The sequence below is a fragment of the Brienomyrus brachyistius genome, chromosome 5 (genome assembly GCF_023856365.1).
Source record: "Brienomyrus brachyistius isolate T26 chromosome 5, BBRACH_0.4, whole genome shotgun sequence".
NCBI lineage: Eukaryota > Metazoa > Chordata > Actinopteri > Osteoglossiformes > Mormyridae > Brienomyrus > Brienomyrus brachyistius.
The window spans coordinates 39,214,500-39,230,924 of NC_064537.1; the positions used below are offsets into that span (position 1 = coordinate 39,214,500).

A 16,425-nucleotide genomic window follows, 5' to 3' on the forward strand; every position below is an offset into this window, starting at 1 on the left:
CAGAGCGAGAGACACATGCAGGGCGAGAGATACATGCAGAGTGAGAGATACATGCAGAGCGAGATACATGCAGTGCGAGAGACACATGCAGAGCGAGAGACACATGCAGGGCGAGAGATACATGCAGAGTGAGAGACACATGCAGAGCGAGATACATGCAGGGCGAGAGACACATGCAGTGCGAGAGACACATGCAGAGCGAGAGACACATGCAGGGCGAGAGACACATGCAGAGCGAGACACATGCAGGGCGAGAGACACATGCAGAGTGCAGGAACCTGACCTCCAGCCTAAGCAAAGTTTGATGCTGAGAAACTTTGCAGGACTTGTTAATTATGGCAATTTCATTCACATGTTATAGCTCATCTTTGCTCGAGCTCTAACTGTCCAGGGCCATGCTGCTGTATTCTTCATACATTTCTACTTGTACATTCTGACTTTGCTGAAACACTCCCCCACCCCCCCTACAGACAGGATATTCTCACAACCGTAGCGGAAATGTTTCAATTGTGATTTTCACAGTAGCTACGTAAATGGGCATTTTTGCATTTCAGACTCAACAAACGCCTCTACTGGGACGCTTAGAAGAATAGAACTTGCATGCACACAAGCCTCAGGCAGACTGCAATGCCGTACATATTTGTTAAAATTATATAATCATGCTTTGGTGCATAGGCCAGAACTCTGCTCAACCATCCTAGAATGTCTAAGTTAGGTGTCAACTATAGCAGAAACAGTGAGTAAAAAATTAGCCGGCTTAATTTGTAAATTTGACTTTTAGAAGTGGCACAAGTTGAGTCTATTGTACTCTGGAGTCAAAATGCTAGTTTCCTAGTTCAGGGCCAACAGCATGCAGAGCAGGGCAATGTGCCAGCTGCAGCTGACATGCATTATAGAGGGACTGAGATCTGTTTCAGTCAAATGAGAGCACCTGCAACAGCGGTACATCTCAGGCAGACGTGCTTTTGTCGCCTCCTCGACAATGTCAAGGCAGACACAGGATTCTGTTTTTCAAATTTTTGGGTACATTTCCATCTGGATACTGGTACTTTGCACTGCCCTGCGTGAAATCACAGGTGTGCAGTTTTTTGTATTTCCAGTTTTAACATTTACGCTTTTGTTGTTTCACAAATTACAAATTTGTGAGTCTTAAATTTGTTAGTTGTATATTTTCGTACCATAAACTTTTATTCAAATATTAAAGTAGCTGTATAAACCATGAAATGCGTGATACTTCTTGTTTGTGCAAGTTCATCAAATGGAATTTCTTAAAAACCTTTTCTCTTAGCATTTTTATACCACCTACAAATCAGAGTATCTGTCGCACATCTTCAAGTTTTCAAAAGTAATCTTTAAAAGATTTTGGAGAAAAAAATGAAACGTCATTAGAAAATGTAATTTCTTGTACAAAATGAACTAAATGCAGCTCGCCGCTGAACAAGGTGACCTGTAAAAGAACTGATTTCACTTTCCATTTTTGGAAGCGGGCGTTCAGCTAGAGCCAGAGGTCACTTTAGTTTATTGTTATTGTGGAGCCTTTGTGATTAAGGTGTGCGGTATAAAAATGGTGTGTGCGTGAGGGGGCGGGGCTAGCAGCATGCTGGGGTCATACTGCCGCCTCGCCAGTTTGGGTATTTACATGCGACCAATGTGGTTAAGGTGCATTTAACTTTGGAAATGATATTCATTTACATAATCTATTCAGTAGTGTGTGGATACACAGAGATGAAAGATAATAGATATAAACCACACAGATAGATGGATGTTACAGTTAAAACCAGTCAGGGAAATTAGCAGTTCTTTCACTGTTTCACTGTTCTGATCATTAGAAAGGTTACTGCATTTATAAATTGTAAGAACAATGATAATGAAAATAATTGAGTGTATGAATGTAGGGCGCCTCAGTGGATAACGATCGCTGCCAAACATCCAGATGGTTTCCCACGTCCCACAGCAAACTGCCCAATAGAAGGACATGTATCACAGCAGCAGTGGCCCTGCTAACTTTTCATGTCGGTCAGGATGTACAATTAACTGCACACAGTGTAATAAATCTACCTTTCAGTTTATTTTCCTTTTCTTAAGGTGCATCCATGACACATACGGCACATTCACATCCTGAATATCGTTTAAACATTTTCAGCAATCATTTATTCACTCAATACTTATTGTTAAATAGATCATCACAGTGGCAGTATTTTCAAAGAATCCTTCTCAATATAGTGTATTTCCTTACAGTATTTCGGAGGCAAGTGAAGGTAGGATTTAAAACGCAAGAATTCCCCACAGAGACTAAAATACTATAGAAAGTTTGCAGCAGACTGCATAAATATGCAAGGTACAGATTTCAAAACAGGTTACTTTTTTTAAACTCCTTCTGTACCTCAAGTTGAGTTTCTCTCCTATGTCACTGACTCCCAGGATAACCTTTCACTTTCATTCTGACTCACACCTTTCTTATCTTGTATTTCCTTCTACTATGTGGTGAAAAATGATCTTGGTCTACATGGTATTCAATTTTGTACTACACAATGTAGAAAGATGATGTTCTGCTATGAACCATAAAGTGTGTGCAGCGTTGTTTTCTTCCCTGTATAGTTTAGGCCCCGGGTGTGATGGTACATCATGACACTTTCTGCGTTCTCCTAACCTCAGTGACATTTGTGTCTCAGATCAGTTTGTCTCACTTGAAAGAGAGCTAGGGGGAGAGGTGATAGTGCTGGGCGTAGACGTGATGGAGCTAGCACCACTGCTGCCGTCAGAGGTGGGGATGCTTTCTGACGCATTCTTGTTGCAGGGGTGGAGTGAAGAGGGCTGGCGAAAGTTGAGCCGGTCCTTCTCGGCCTCCAGATCTTCATCGTATCGCTCACGATCGTCGTCGTCGCTGTGGTGCGGCGAGGAGTGCCGAGACAGGGCTGGAGAGGGGGGTATTGAGGCTGGTCGAGGGTAGCTGAAGCCCTTTTTCTGTGGGAGAGGCAGAGCAGGCCAGATGCAGGCTTAAACGAGGAGTGGTGTTCATAGGACATACATAAAACACACCATACTATTCTGCACTATACATCATCCTGTGTCATTTTGTGTTGTTTTGCACTGTTCATATTGTTTTGCATTGTTTTGTATCTTGTTTTGCGCTATCCATGTTGTTTTGTCCTGTCTGTATTGTTTTGTATTGTTTTGGACTATCCATATTGTTGTGTATCGTTTTGCACTGTCCATATTGTTTTGTCCTGTCTGTATTGTTTTGGACTATCCATATTGTTGTGTATCGTTTTGCACTGTCCATATTGTTTTGTCCTGTCTGTATTGTTTTGCACCCTCCATTTTACATTGTATTGTGTTGTTTATTGTTTTGCACCTCCTGTACACCTCCCTGGGGAGGTGTTTCAGGCATGTCCAACTGAGAGGAGGCCCCGGGGCAGACGCAGGTCATGCCGAGAGATTATATTTCTCGGCTAGCCTGAGAACACCTCGGTATTCCGCCGGTGGAGATAGAGGAGGTGGCTGGTGAGAGTGAAGTTTGGGCATCCCCACTTAGAGTACTACCCCCACAACCTGACCATTTTTTGTATAGTTTTGCAATGTCCTTATTGCTTTGCACTGCTCTTATCGCTTCACATTGTCTTTAGTCTCTTTGTAACTGTGTGTGGCTGAATGAGCAAGCATTCCAAAGCACTGGCTGAATATGGCCAATAAAGACCTTGAATTCTGAACTTAGAGGTCAGAGGCACAGGGGCACTTACAGAACCGGGGTCCTGAGGCTCATAGCAGTAAGTGTCCGGGAAAGCCTTTGTTAGGGCCGTATAACGAGCCGAGATGTAGTACTGAGAAAGAAACAGTGCTGTTAAAGTACAGGATTAAAATATAGAATCACTGCACATTCCTTCAATCTCCCAGCCTTTCCATCGTTTCCACCCTGTCCATCCTGCCCTCTCTCACCCGACCAAGATAGCGCCAGTCCAGAAGGTCACTGAGCCTCTCGGTGCGGTTTCTCTGGATGATCCGCTGGCGACGGCTCTGCTGACAGAACTGCAACAGGAAGGAGGTCAGCTGATTACAGGACTCATCCACGCTGCGGTACCGCCGGTCGAGGATGTAAACACCTGAGGACCAGAGAAGGAGAACCAGAGACGGCATGGAGAAGAAATTTAAAAATCCAAGCAGAAGCTCGACAAATGCATGCATTTATACGGCGGGGCAAAAGCGAAGAGAGACTAACCATAGGCAGAGGGGTCGGCAATGTGCTCCTCCATGAAACAGCCGAAGCCGGAGAGATTGGTGGAGATGGAGGGAATCCCCATTACAGTGCACTCCGCTGAGGACAAGAAATGGCAGGCACCCTGAGCTGGAACCAGCTCTTATTCCATTTGCATTATGCAGTTTAGCATTGCTTTATCGTCTTGGCTTCAGCACAGGAAATAGCAACACTTGCGGCATCAGAAAGCATATGTGAAATGAAACTAACCCAAGAGAAAAGGGAACATGGAAGTGGGAGAATCATGCCATCATAGAAAGGTGTGGCCCAAACAGGCTGCGATCATTTCTCTGCTTTCAGCTGCTTAAAATGGTGATTAGGCAGTCACCTAGCATATCAAAGGCTAAACCAGCTACTAACTAAAAGTTCACTTGGAAACCAGCAACACTGTGGTCCTGGAGGGAGTGTAGAGACGTGGGCACACAGGCAAACCAAGAAACACCAGGGGATGGCACTCACGGGAGGGTAACACATACCAGGGGTGTATCCCCAGGGTTCATAGTAAGAAGGGAAGACTCCAAGATGGCAGCCTCGTACAAACTCCTCATAATCCATGGGCAGGAGAGGGGAAGTGGAAGACAGGAACTCTGGATGGAAAATTACCTAAAAGCGAAGCAGGGTCAGTGATAAAGCAGGATTTTTCCCCCCTGTGGATTAATTTAATAAAGATGCTGGTATTGTTTGTTAGCCAGAATCGCATGTTTTTTTGAGTGATAATATTCCTCCTGGTTCCCGCAGCCAAAGACACAGGAGTCCCCACAGAGAAGCCACTGCGAAGGCGTGTAGATGAGCCCCATGCCTTGTACCTTCACTCTGTCCGCAGAGCTGTTGAAAAGGCCGATCCTGCGAAGGGAGTTGAGGATGGGATCGCTGCCATCGTCCAGCATGTTGTGGGTGCAGATGGGTGGCTGGCATTGCCTCTGGGTGCTGAAGATGGCCCTCTTCATCATCGTGAAATCCTCCTTGTCCAACATCTTCGACACATCCGGTAACTGACCTCTGATTGGGGGTGGGGGGAGAGGTCTGTCAAATTTTTAATGTGCTCTTTTCTTGAATAATTCAATGATTTTCAGATTCCCATAGGGGGAGACATTTACCACAATAAATTAAAAAAATAACCTCTAAGTAACATTGAGACCAAATGAATATTACTGAAAGAAGTGCTACTACCTACTGCAGCCCAGTCAATGTGAAGGACAGCCTGCACCAATCATTCAGGTCTTACTCACGACGCAATGGAGGCGGAAATAATAATAAAGCCAAAAAACAATTAGCAAGGTTAGTACTCACACTAGGAGTGATTCATACAACTTCTTTCCAAACTTCTCTTTCACGGTTTGAGCAGTATCCCTGTAAACAGTTTCGTAAAAGCACAAAACGTAACCTGCAATATGTCAAAAATGACTGATCACAAACTAGCTATGCTGCCCTCTACTGGTGAGTATGCAGTGTTAAAAAAAAAAAAAAAAACCATAAACGAAAAGACAAACCCGACCCAATTATGAGACACGTTAACATGCGGGATGACATTAACCCTTCACACCCAGGATATTCATCTGCTGTAAGGAGTATGCGACAGCATGCATTTGCTACAATGATAAATGAAAACGCACAAATGACGTCAGAGACTGACACCAGAGAGTGCCGACGGCAGCTTTACCACAGCTGTTTCCGGACAGCCTGCCCCTTCAGAGACTCCACGTTGAAATTGTTGGTCCTGGCGGGCATGATGAAGAAGGCGATCACTGTCACGTCACTGTTTTTCACCTGAGGCAGCGACAGTTAAAAAAAAAAAAAAAGTATCAAGATCGCTGAGCTCTGCAGGGATATCAGCATTAAAGCAGCAGGCAGCAAAATCACATGTTCATTTCACAGGGTGCGACACTGTGCATGCCAATTAAAATGGCAACATGTTCAGTAGAGGCAGCACTAGGATCTGACCACCTTACGACATCCGTGGCTTGGCCCAGAGACAGGGTGTCCTTCACAAGAAACTTTCCATACCGAACGATCTTGTAAAAAAATACGGGACAGGTAGCTACTCTGCCTAGCCTGATGTTCAGTATATTAATTACGCCCACTTGTAACAGGATGGCAGAAACGCTTAGCATAACATGGCAATGTGTTATTGCCAGGCTGCTGTATTGAACACAATTATACAGTATTATGTCATATATGTTATGTACATTTGTAGGTGCTGTATCTTGCAGTAAGACCCATGACATGCACAGACGCCGTCAATGAGGAAACGGGATAACATGCGTGAAATGACACACGTACGTATCGACGGCATACGCACCCGAAGGAGATAGTTCAGCCGAGCAAGTGCCTCCAGGAAGATATCGGCTCCTTTATTACAGAACTCATACCTCCCAGCGATGAAGAGGAACACAGACTTGTCAAGGTTAAAATCCAGCTGCCTGTGAATGGACACACGCAACGCAATTACAATTACAGCGTCACAAAACACGCAAACATGCATTCATATCTTTTTGTTGGTTATGTGATGAAAGGTGATGTTGAATCACACAACAGGGTTTTCTTCCGGCAAGCCAGATGCCTTATACATACATTTCAGGGTTCTTTCTATACAGAGTAATAGAAGCAAATCAGAAATACATGAAAAAAAGAAGGTACTGTTCATTGACAGGGTGCTTATTAGCAGCGCATGTGAGGGTGTCACGCGCAGCCATGTACGCATCTGATGCTAATAGCAGCTGACCCATAGAAGTGCCCGCGGACGAACTCCTGAATGCGGGCCTTGCTGTGGGCGTGCAGATTCTGAAACTCATGTGTGGCGGAGAACTTCTTCACGTTCAGCCCATTGGGGGTAACAACATCTGAGAGGAACAAGAAGAGGGTGAATGGGCGCATAAGCGGCATGCACCTGCACGCAAAAACCACACACGCACTAGGGGTTTAACGAGACAGTCTACTCACAATGTGGTCCGACAGACGATTTAGGGCTCACGGTTCACTCACAATATATTCAACAGAATAAATATGAAAACATACTAAGATCTCATCGTTCTTTATTCCTTCTTAGCCATGTATATTTACAAAATGTTTTCAAACCATTTCTTTTTTTCTTGCAGTGTTTTCCTTATTCTGCAGACTGTAGTGCAAAATGCAAAAATAAAATATGAAAATCTCGTAAAAATGTTTTTTTTTTAAGATCCCTACCTTCTTGAAGCAAAAAGCAAAGACTCATAGCAAATAAAAATATCTCAAAGCAAAGTTAAGATTACACCTATTGCACCCTCTTGCATTAACATTAATAAATGATTTTGTGTGTCAGTGCATTGTTACCTATATGTACACCTACATTTACACCACTGACCCTGATACTGAGAGTTTCCTTTAACTGCACTGGACTCTGTCTTATAAGAGCAAAATTCCAGCTTTTCAAGAATTATCCATCTGGCAAAAACCATCAATTACTTTCTGCAAAGCCTTTATACAACGCTTTCATTCCATTAAGCGGATCCTTCTGCATTATAATTTTTCCTTGTCTGGTTTGAACATTCACAATTTATTACATTTAAAATTATGACTTAGTGTTAAAAAAATAAACCTTTTTAATCCCCCTCTGAGCATTTTATTTTTTCACATTAATTCAGTGCTAATATTAAGATAAGCTGGTGTAATATAACGGACCATTTCTAATGTTTACTATTATTATACAACTTATGTAATAGCTGTATTGATTAATGCAAGCATTATGTTAAGCATTTGTTTATTTCTATTATGACTTATTACCTGGCTTCCGTTTGAGCAGGTGCTCCGCCTCGATGGCAGTGATCTGAGACACCGTGGTGAAGATGTGAGCGCAGTGCGCCGCTGCCCTCTCCAGGCAGTACCTGTGATATATCTGCCTATCGCCTGCCTCCTTATCCACATTGAACTGAAACAAACGGGGAATGATGCCTTACACCAGTAACCATGTGGGTAATGCATAACAGTGCTCACAGAAGCGGCCAGATATAAATCAGACCCTTTACCGTCTCACCCCTCATCGATCCGCTACTTCCGATTAATTCCACAAATAATAATATAACAGAGCTGTAATACTGTGCAAATGTTTTCGGCAGCCAAAGGAAATTATGTTTCGACAGAATTTAGGTTGGTGTAAAACTATGATTCTCTGTCTATATAAGCATGTTAGCTTAGCCATTACAAAACCCACTCCTAAAATCACCCCAATACTTGATGTTACCGTGAAATTGTCTGTCTTACAAACTCCTGTTTGCCTCATCACAACCTGATGAAGTATAATTCAGTTAATTAAGTGAGCTGGTGATGAAATGTAACAAATGCGTGGAATGGCTGGAGTGTCTCTGAGGAGAGGTTAGGGAACCAGAGCTGTGTAACTATTTTTATTACTGTTTATTTGTACTGTTAAACAGTGTTTTTTTTCCCCTGACCAAATATGCACTTACTGCCTATATAAATAGCTTTAAAAAAATCTTGGCTAGCCTTTGGTGAACTTTTGCATAGAACTGCATACATTGTACATGTACGACAGACATGGGCACTCACGTTACTGAGGTTGTTGTAGAAATCTACATTGGCTGCACACAGGTAGCGGCCAAGCAGAGTGGCATGGGTGGTGAAGATGGTGGCCACCGGCAGCTGCCTTTGTCGACATAAGACCAGGCCGAGGCCCGCTAGCCACTCATGGAAGTGAGCCAGGATGTGGGGGGGTTTGTCGCACTGGGCTGCAAACTGGTGCAGAGCAAGAGACGGAGCTTTGGAGAAACAAAACTAAAGCCTTTGCCAGAGTAGGTGAGGTCATCTGCAACAAGCTCACAGCACGTTAAAATGAAGAAACATCTACAGATATTGCTGCTAATTTTTTTAATGCAATAAGTCCGAGAACAGCACATGAGAAGGCCTAAAATGAACCTCTGGGTGAAGGTGACTGACCTCCCCAAGGAACCACGCGGTCAGGAAGCCGAAGAGTACTGCGTCATTGGCCTCGCGGTCAAACCAGGGCATGCCGATTCCACAGCTGTCCCACAGCTCGCTCTTCCAGCGGTCCAAGGACCAGGCCGTGAAGCCCACATCAATGAGCACAACGTAGGGGCTCCCTTCAATTAGCCAGCGGCCAAAGTGCACCTGCAAGGGACAAATGGGCACAGGGGGCGTGCAGACGGCACACGTCAGGGCATGCAACTTACACCAAAGGTCCCCAAAGGATCTTTTTTATTATTATTATTATTATTACTGATGTACTGTATGTATGGAATCAATGTTCGCTGCACAACTGTAGGCCACACCCTGAGAGCAGCTTATAATAAAAAAAATTCTGCCTGTAAATAGTGTGGTAAGGAAAAAAAAAACCTCACAGATGAGGAACAGAAAATGCAGTGCAAGAATTGGAACTATGAGCAAGAGCTGAGATGGGCGAGAGAACTGACAGAAAGGAAGGCAAAATATAAAAACATGGGTTTCATCTCAGCATTTTTCTACTGTAGTAAGTTTACGGAAGTCTGAGTTATTAGATGAAAGCAAGACTTCTGCAAATGAGTCTCCATTCGGAGAACCCAGCACGATTTGGCGCAATCTTTGCTCTGACTACATAAGGTCAAGGTGGCCCATACTCACTACGTGAGACCAACCATTCCAGTCAGTATCATCATTATTTTGCTGTTGGTCAATCAAAAAAGTCGGGACCGTTTCTCAAAAATTAAGTTTTAAGGAAGATGTAGGTTTCTTTTGAATCCAGTGGTATTTTGGCACGTACTATCCAAGAACGTGCCAAGGTTTCATGTTCTCTGAAAAAATGCAGCTCATTGGAAGCACTGATGTAGCAAATAATGGTGTGTGTCTTACTTCTGTGCTTGTAAGCATGAGAAAGCGGTAGAAAACTTTCCACCACTGACCATCAAATGCAATTACTAGTTTGACAAATGCACCACAATGACTGGGGAGGGACAAAAAAATAATGCACTAGTCTCTGCAATTCAGAGTCATACTCATGCACAGGCGTGTGGTGACTGCACTGTGGTTTTATGGCCGCAGGAGCATTTGTGTTGGAACGATCCTTCAGCTACACCTCAAACATGAAGATCTCAGAAGAGCAAAAAAAAAACTGGCCAACTCATTTTTCAACAACTTAATCTGGTATCCACACTGCTGTGATAACGAACACATGTTATATTCACGAATGCATGCTAAAATAAAACATTAAAATGTATATTTGAACTATTAAGGCAAAGAGTCTTTGGTAGCATGGTCAGGTTGTTTCGTCAGCCTGCATGGCACCAGGGAAGATGTAAAGTGTTGATAAGATGTAATGTAGATAAAAGAGAAAATAAAAAGTCCAGAAGATTGTGAAACATTCTAATAGTGATGTACAGAAGGAGAGAATAAAGCATAAATATAAAGACGAACCATTCGGCGTAACTCAAAGCCAAAATGTAACCATTCGGCGTAACTCAAAGCCATATTAGCTCAGTAAGACAGACGTCATAGACCAAATCCAGACTGCTGCGTGTACCTTACACCCAGCAGAGTTCATATTGTCTATAGTCCTCTTCACGACATGGCTGGGAGGTTCAATGAGCTCCACCTGAGTTCGGACATTGCTCTCCATGTAGGGCCCAACAAGGAAGTAATTCTCACCCCACTCCTCTGCGGTAAGGCGGGCCTTGGTCTGGATCACAGTATAAATTCCCCCAACTTTGAGGCGACAAAGGAAGCAGAAACAGTTGAGAGAGAGAAACACAAGTATGAAGGCCTTAAAATAAATACATAAATGCTTCATGGGGGGAAAAAAACAAAGGGACCTTTATTTGCCACCTCCCAAGCAATTTCAAACAGGACGGCATCCTCCAGGTCAAGCTCCTCAGTCCAGTCATCCAGGCCAGAGAGGGACGTGACAGAGATGCTGCGAGATAAAGGCATCCTGCCAGAGAGGGAAAACGACATCAGCACGGTCCAGGGCGAATCCACACACAAGGAAGCAGCGGCGTAGCTCTGCTCACCACTGAAAACATGCCAGAATAACCAGAACACGGCACCGCTGATGTCACACATGCTTCCTACCTGCCACAATTGCAAGGAAGTTTAATAGAGACAAAAAAGGTCTGTCTGGAGTATAAGCAAAAGCGTTTCATCATTGTGTGGAATGACAGTCATGGGAATAAAGATGCTTATCAAACCACATCAACAGGATAAATACAACCGAACATTAGACTAAAATGACGACATATAAAGACAAAGAAATTCATCTTAAGATTTCCAAGAGCTCCTGTCCTTTAAAAGTTATAAATACTGTATTGTAAATTGTAATGTAAATGTTTAACTAGACACTAACAATAATCTCTCATATGCATTTACAAATTTGCTTTGTTTATGAAGAAGAAATGAAGCTGTCCCTTGACATATTCACACACAAACAAGTGGCCCAGTAGTGCCTGTATCCATTTATATAACCTAAAACAGTGTTTCTCAACCCGGTCCTCAGGGACACCCAAATGGTCATCAGTTTTGCTCCCTCACAGTTGCCTGCGAGACACAAGCTGAGAGGGAGCAAAAACTTGGATTGTCTGGGGGTAGCCCAAGGACCAGGCCGAGAAACACTATTTTAGGTTATACAAATTCATACAGGACAACTTCCCTCTGAGCTCAGTTTCTGTTCCTCTTTCTTTTCTTTTTTTTGTATATTTATTTGTGTGTTTCTTGCTTTCTTGAGTCACATTTCACTGGCACATGGTCAGCATTTTGACCCGTTGGGGTATGGTGTGACTACAAGATGGCCGGTTATGAGGAACCCGCCATCTTGTCCATCACACATGCACAGTTGTGCGCACACACACACACATACACACATACAGACACACACACACAGACACACACACATACGCTAAGCTTTGACCATAGCAAAGCACACGATTTTCACCGATTATCATCCATCCAAAAATCTTACAAATACTTAGAGCAGGGCTGTGCTGGGCCTGGTGTCAGTCCCAAACAGTGAAGGGCACAAGACAGGAGTATAGCAAGGATGACATTCCAGTTCATTGCCAGCCATGTACAATGTGAATTTATTATTATTATGATAATTATTTTTATTATTATTATGAGAACTGCAATGATTAAACTGCCAACGTACTGCCACTTTGTAAATTAAAGTGTTACTGGATGCATCGGGAAAATTGCTTTTTCACCCACATGGGGTTTTTAAGTGTAAAATGATATTAAAATTCTTTGAAGAATTGTGCAACAAACAGGATGGTGACCACGCACCAATGCAAATTACAGACAGCAGGAAACAGACAAAGATGGTCAGAAAGGCCTATATACACTCTCCAGTCTGTATAAGTTAATGCTACATACAAGCTGATGTTTTACAAGGCACTGTACAGCCTAGCTGCTGTATATTTGACTGGTGTCATTCGTTGGGTCAGGGATCTGTGGCCATGTCCAGATGGTTGTGGGTTCAAATCCTGTATCCTTTGAGCAAGGTCCTAAACCTGAACTGCTCCAGATGCTCACTGACCCCAAGGTCTCATCACTTGTACATCATTTTACACAAACAACTCTGATGAGTATAATGGTTCGTGTGCAATCCTGACAGATAATTTATCCTTGCAGTACTTAAGCGTCTCTAACTGTTTATATCATTCCCTAAATACCTCTACACGTGCATGGGATCAAAGCAAAAAAAAATAATAATAATCACAATGCAACCCAGTACTGCATGGTGCATAATTCATGTCTGTTTTTAAAAGTAACTTTAAACTGACAAACCCATAGAAGTCTTTAGAAGTGTTTTACTTCTGCTTATTTATTCTGCTCAGAATCTAGGCATTAATCTTGTGACCCTCCAGCACAAAACCGTACGGAAGTCGCCACCGATCGACTGCCAGAGGAACTCTAAACTAATGCAGATGCTCTTTTCCGCCGTGTTCTGTCATTCTCCATATAACGAACGTAATTATATTTCTTTCGATAGCTATTCAATGTAATCCTGTGTACCCGGGCACGGTAGAATCGCTCGGGAAAATATGAACATCTCATAAAATTATAGACTGAAATTATCACATCAACAAAACAGATTTTTTTTTTAGATTTCATATTGCTTGGGCTTTTTTATAAATAGCAAAAAAAATCTTTGCAAAATAATTTTAAAATGGCTTGTGCAAAAGACCATAAAAAGCAGAACATCACAATGATGCGGCAGGAACAAGGAACAAGAAAAGCAATCTTCCTTTCTCCGTAATATGAGGTAATCAATCTCTTCAATGCAGTTCATGGAAACTTAAACAGCTAAGCTGCAGACCAAGGAACAAGTATGTCAGTATTTTAGTAATCTTACTCGATGATCTTAAGCACTGTTGTTGCATCTTCATTCACAAACAGTAGACTCTGCAAACATATTTCCTTTAAAGTAAATGCAGTGAATGAGTGAAGGCGACAAATTCAGAATTTTGAATGATTCTTAAGTTCAGCCGGCACAACACATGCCGTGTACAAAATTTACATCGTACCATATAGCACCAGGTATGAATGTTTTAACGAGTAAATAAATGTGCATCGATTTCAACCCTGTCACTGAATAGATAAAAGCCATGCAAAAAACAGTACACAAAAATACGAATTAGAATTATTAATAATAATAATAATAATAATAAAAATAATAATAATAATGGAATATATAATAGAATTATTATAGCAGCTCATTAATGTGCGCCGAAATGGTAGTTCATATTACTGTCATTCATTTACGTAAACGAATTGGAAAGCAATAATGTCTTTCCAAATAAATAAGAGAATGGGGGGGGAGCTTTAAGAAAGAAAGAAAAAAAAGCTGACACCTGCGCATGCTCAGCCCTTCATCCGCATTCAGAACGATTGTCCTATTTGGAAACGCCGCCGAATTTTACGTGAAACATTACAATGCGCATGAGATTATACCGATGCAAAAGGGTTGAAACGGGTAGCAGGTGTCTTGAGAAGGGCCTCTGTTTTTGCAATTAGCATGAAAAGAACATCTCATCTAGACACAAGGCAAGTTAGCTTAGCTGCATGCAAATCCAACTTTCTGCACAGACGAACGCTCTCATGCAGCACATACAACCCGCACCAAATTAACCTTCACTAGGGTCAAATATATTGCTTATATGCGGTAAACTCTATTTCTTTAAATTTACCTTACAGTCACTTAGCTGGTGAACTTGAGATGCGGCTTGACATCACCGTAAAGGTAACATTGAAGGCAAGGGGAAGGGAGGGTTTGAAAGGCACGTACCTTGCAGTTACTGTTCTTGTATTGGCCTATTGAAAGCTCAGTCAATTTCGCAAACGTGATTTCAGGCCAGTTGCTGCATGGAAGAGGGTGGGATATGATGTCGCCGTGTGCGTATGTTTCGTCAGCGGGGACTGAAAGCTGCTTTCATCTGTTTTTCGTCTGCAATTAACATATGAATTAATTTGAGAATATTAAGAGCAATAAGACTCAGGTCAGAAATAAGAGAAGCAAAGCGTTCAAAACATATAAAATGTAATTATTATTTTTATTTTTGCGCTCATGAAGTAATTCCACTGTGTTTACTTAGCATTTGCATTTGTATGAAGGTATTTGTCCCCTCGGGACTTGCCGTATCAAGAAGGGAATGCGTGCGCTTCAGTTGAACTGGAGAAAGTGAAACTGAGACTACAAACTGTGTTTGATGTAGAATTGGATCGATACCGAAATTTTGACTAAAATTTCAGTTTCGGTACCTTAGTATAAGAAACCAAATAGATATTAAATTGGTACTGTTAAACATTTCCATTAAATATTATATTGCTTTGAAATAAACAGGCCTATTTATCAATTCAGTCAACAGCAATAGCTGATAATGCAGTTTTAACATTATCAGTGAAACATGCATTTATGCATACGGAAGCTCCATTCAATAGTTCTTATATTAATTTAGCTACAGGGCAGCATGGTGCTGCAGTAGTTAGCCCTGTTGCCTCACACATTTGGGACTGGGGTCTCCGCCCTGGCTCCTTGTGTATGGTATGGAGTTTTGTTCTCCCCATGTCATCATGGGATTTCCTGTGGTCTCTCCTCATCCCATCCTCCCCCCAGTGAAAAAAAAACATGCTAAGGTTAATTGCCAAGTTGCCAAATAGCATGTAAGTATGAATGATGTGTATGTGTGCCCTGCTGTGAGTTGGTGCCTCATCCTTGTGCCCATAGCTTCTGGAATAGGGTCCAGAATCTGAATAGGGCAAGTGGGTTTGGCCTCAACTGTTTGTGTTGGTTCATCATTTCCCTTACCCTAGTTTTTGATGTTGAATATCAATATTTGAAAAATTATAGAATCATAGTGTTTTAAATTTTTGGTATTGCTATACGATAATGATACCAGTATATTATACAACTTTTTTCTTTTGGTGGCTTAATTCTAGTCACTTGATATAAATTCAATATGGTTTTGGTTCCCCCTTTGCAGCTATAACAGCTCCCACTCTTCTGAGAAGGTTTTGGATTTTAGAGTGTCTGTGAGAATTTTTGCCCATTGATCCAGAAGAGTATTTGTGAGCTCTGACAGTGTTGCACATGAATGCCTGGCTTACAATCTCCATTCTAATTGAGGTTGGGGTCAGAGCTTTGTGTGGACCAGTCAAGTTCTTCCACACCAAACTCACGAAACGATGCCTTTATGGACCTTGCTTTGTGCACTGGGGCACAGTCATACTGGAACACAAAGGAGGCTTCCCCAAACTGTTTCCAAAGTTAGAAACATAGAATTGTCTAAAATATCTTAGTATGCTGAAGCATTAAGATGTCCCTTTCCCTGCGAATAAGGCGCCTAACCCAACCCCTGAACAACAAACATTGCCTAAACTACTGTTTTTTTCCCAAGGAATACTAGCTAGATTGATTAGTATTTCTGACATTTCACGTTACATAGCAGACACTACTTGCACAAAGTCTATTAACTTCAAGATTAGCTTATCTGCAAATGACTGCAAGTAAGTATGCAGCCAATACTAACCCCGCAATACAACATTCTTTTCCAAAGAGGGGACACATTTAAGCAAATGAAAACTGAGGCTTTATTTCAGTACTTAAAGTTTCACGTTTTATTGTCAGGCATTCCAGGAACACAATGAAAGCTTTATGCCTCAGTTACAGGGTAATTGACAGTGGCACAAACAGCAGTGCAATG

The 16,425-nt window shown here is 42.1% G+C and overlaps 1 protein-coding gene across 4 annotated transcripts; it reads right to left on the reverse strand.

Annotated features, from left to right (window-relative positions):
• Positions 1-2,048: 2,048 nt before the first annotated feature.
• Positions 2,049-14,618, reverse strand: LOC125742068 (glycogen [starch] synthase, muscle-like). 4 transcript variants are annotated; one of them, XM_049013707.1, is made up of 16 exons: positions 14,511-14,618; positions 11,044-11,162; positions 10,755-10,936; positions 9,179-9,370; positions 8,792-8,977; positions 8,012-8,156; positions 6,975-7,092; positions 6,552-6,672; positions 5,913-6,019; positions 5,543-5,602; positions 5,059-5,251; positions 4,729-4,855; positions 4,217-4,312; positions 3,937-4,100; positions 3,741-3,821; positions 2,049-2,964 (listed from the first exon to the last, which is right to left on the reverse strand). In XM_049013707.1, the coding sequence occupies exons 2-16, from the start codon at positions 11,159-11,161 to the stop codon at positions 2,674-2,676; spliced, it is 2,181 nt and encodes a 726-aa protein (XP_048869664.1). In that variant the 5' UTR covers position 11,162; positions 14,511-14,618; the 3' UTR covers positions 2,049-2,673. The 4 variants fall into 4 exon arrangements, 3 of the variants coding, with proteins under 3 accessions (XP_048869664.1, XP_048869661.1, XP_048869662.1); XM_049013704.1 differs by having other exon boundaries at positions 14,413-14,528; XM_049013705.1 differs by lacking the exon at positions 14,511-14,618 and adding an exon at positions 14,418-14,482.
• Positions 14,619-16,425: the final 1,807 nt, after the last annotated feature.

What these genes read in the sequence shown, in the direction of transcription:
- LOC125742068 (XM_049013707.1), bottom strand. Translation starts at nt 11,161, where the DNA reads ATGCCTTTATCTCGCAGCATCTCTGTCACGTCCCTCTCTGGCCTGGAT. An exon ending in GGCTGAACTATCTCCTTCGG is followed by an intron (nt 6,020 to 6,551) that starts GTGCGTATGCCG and finishes TCGCTGCCTCAG; the next exon opens with GTGAAAAACAGTGACGTGAC. An exon ending in ACCCTGGGGATACACCCCTG is followed by an intron (nt 4,313 to 4,728) that starts GTATGTGTTACC and finishes TCTTGTCCTCAG; the next exon opens with CGGAGTGCACTGTAATGGGG.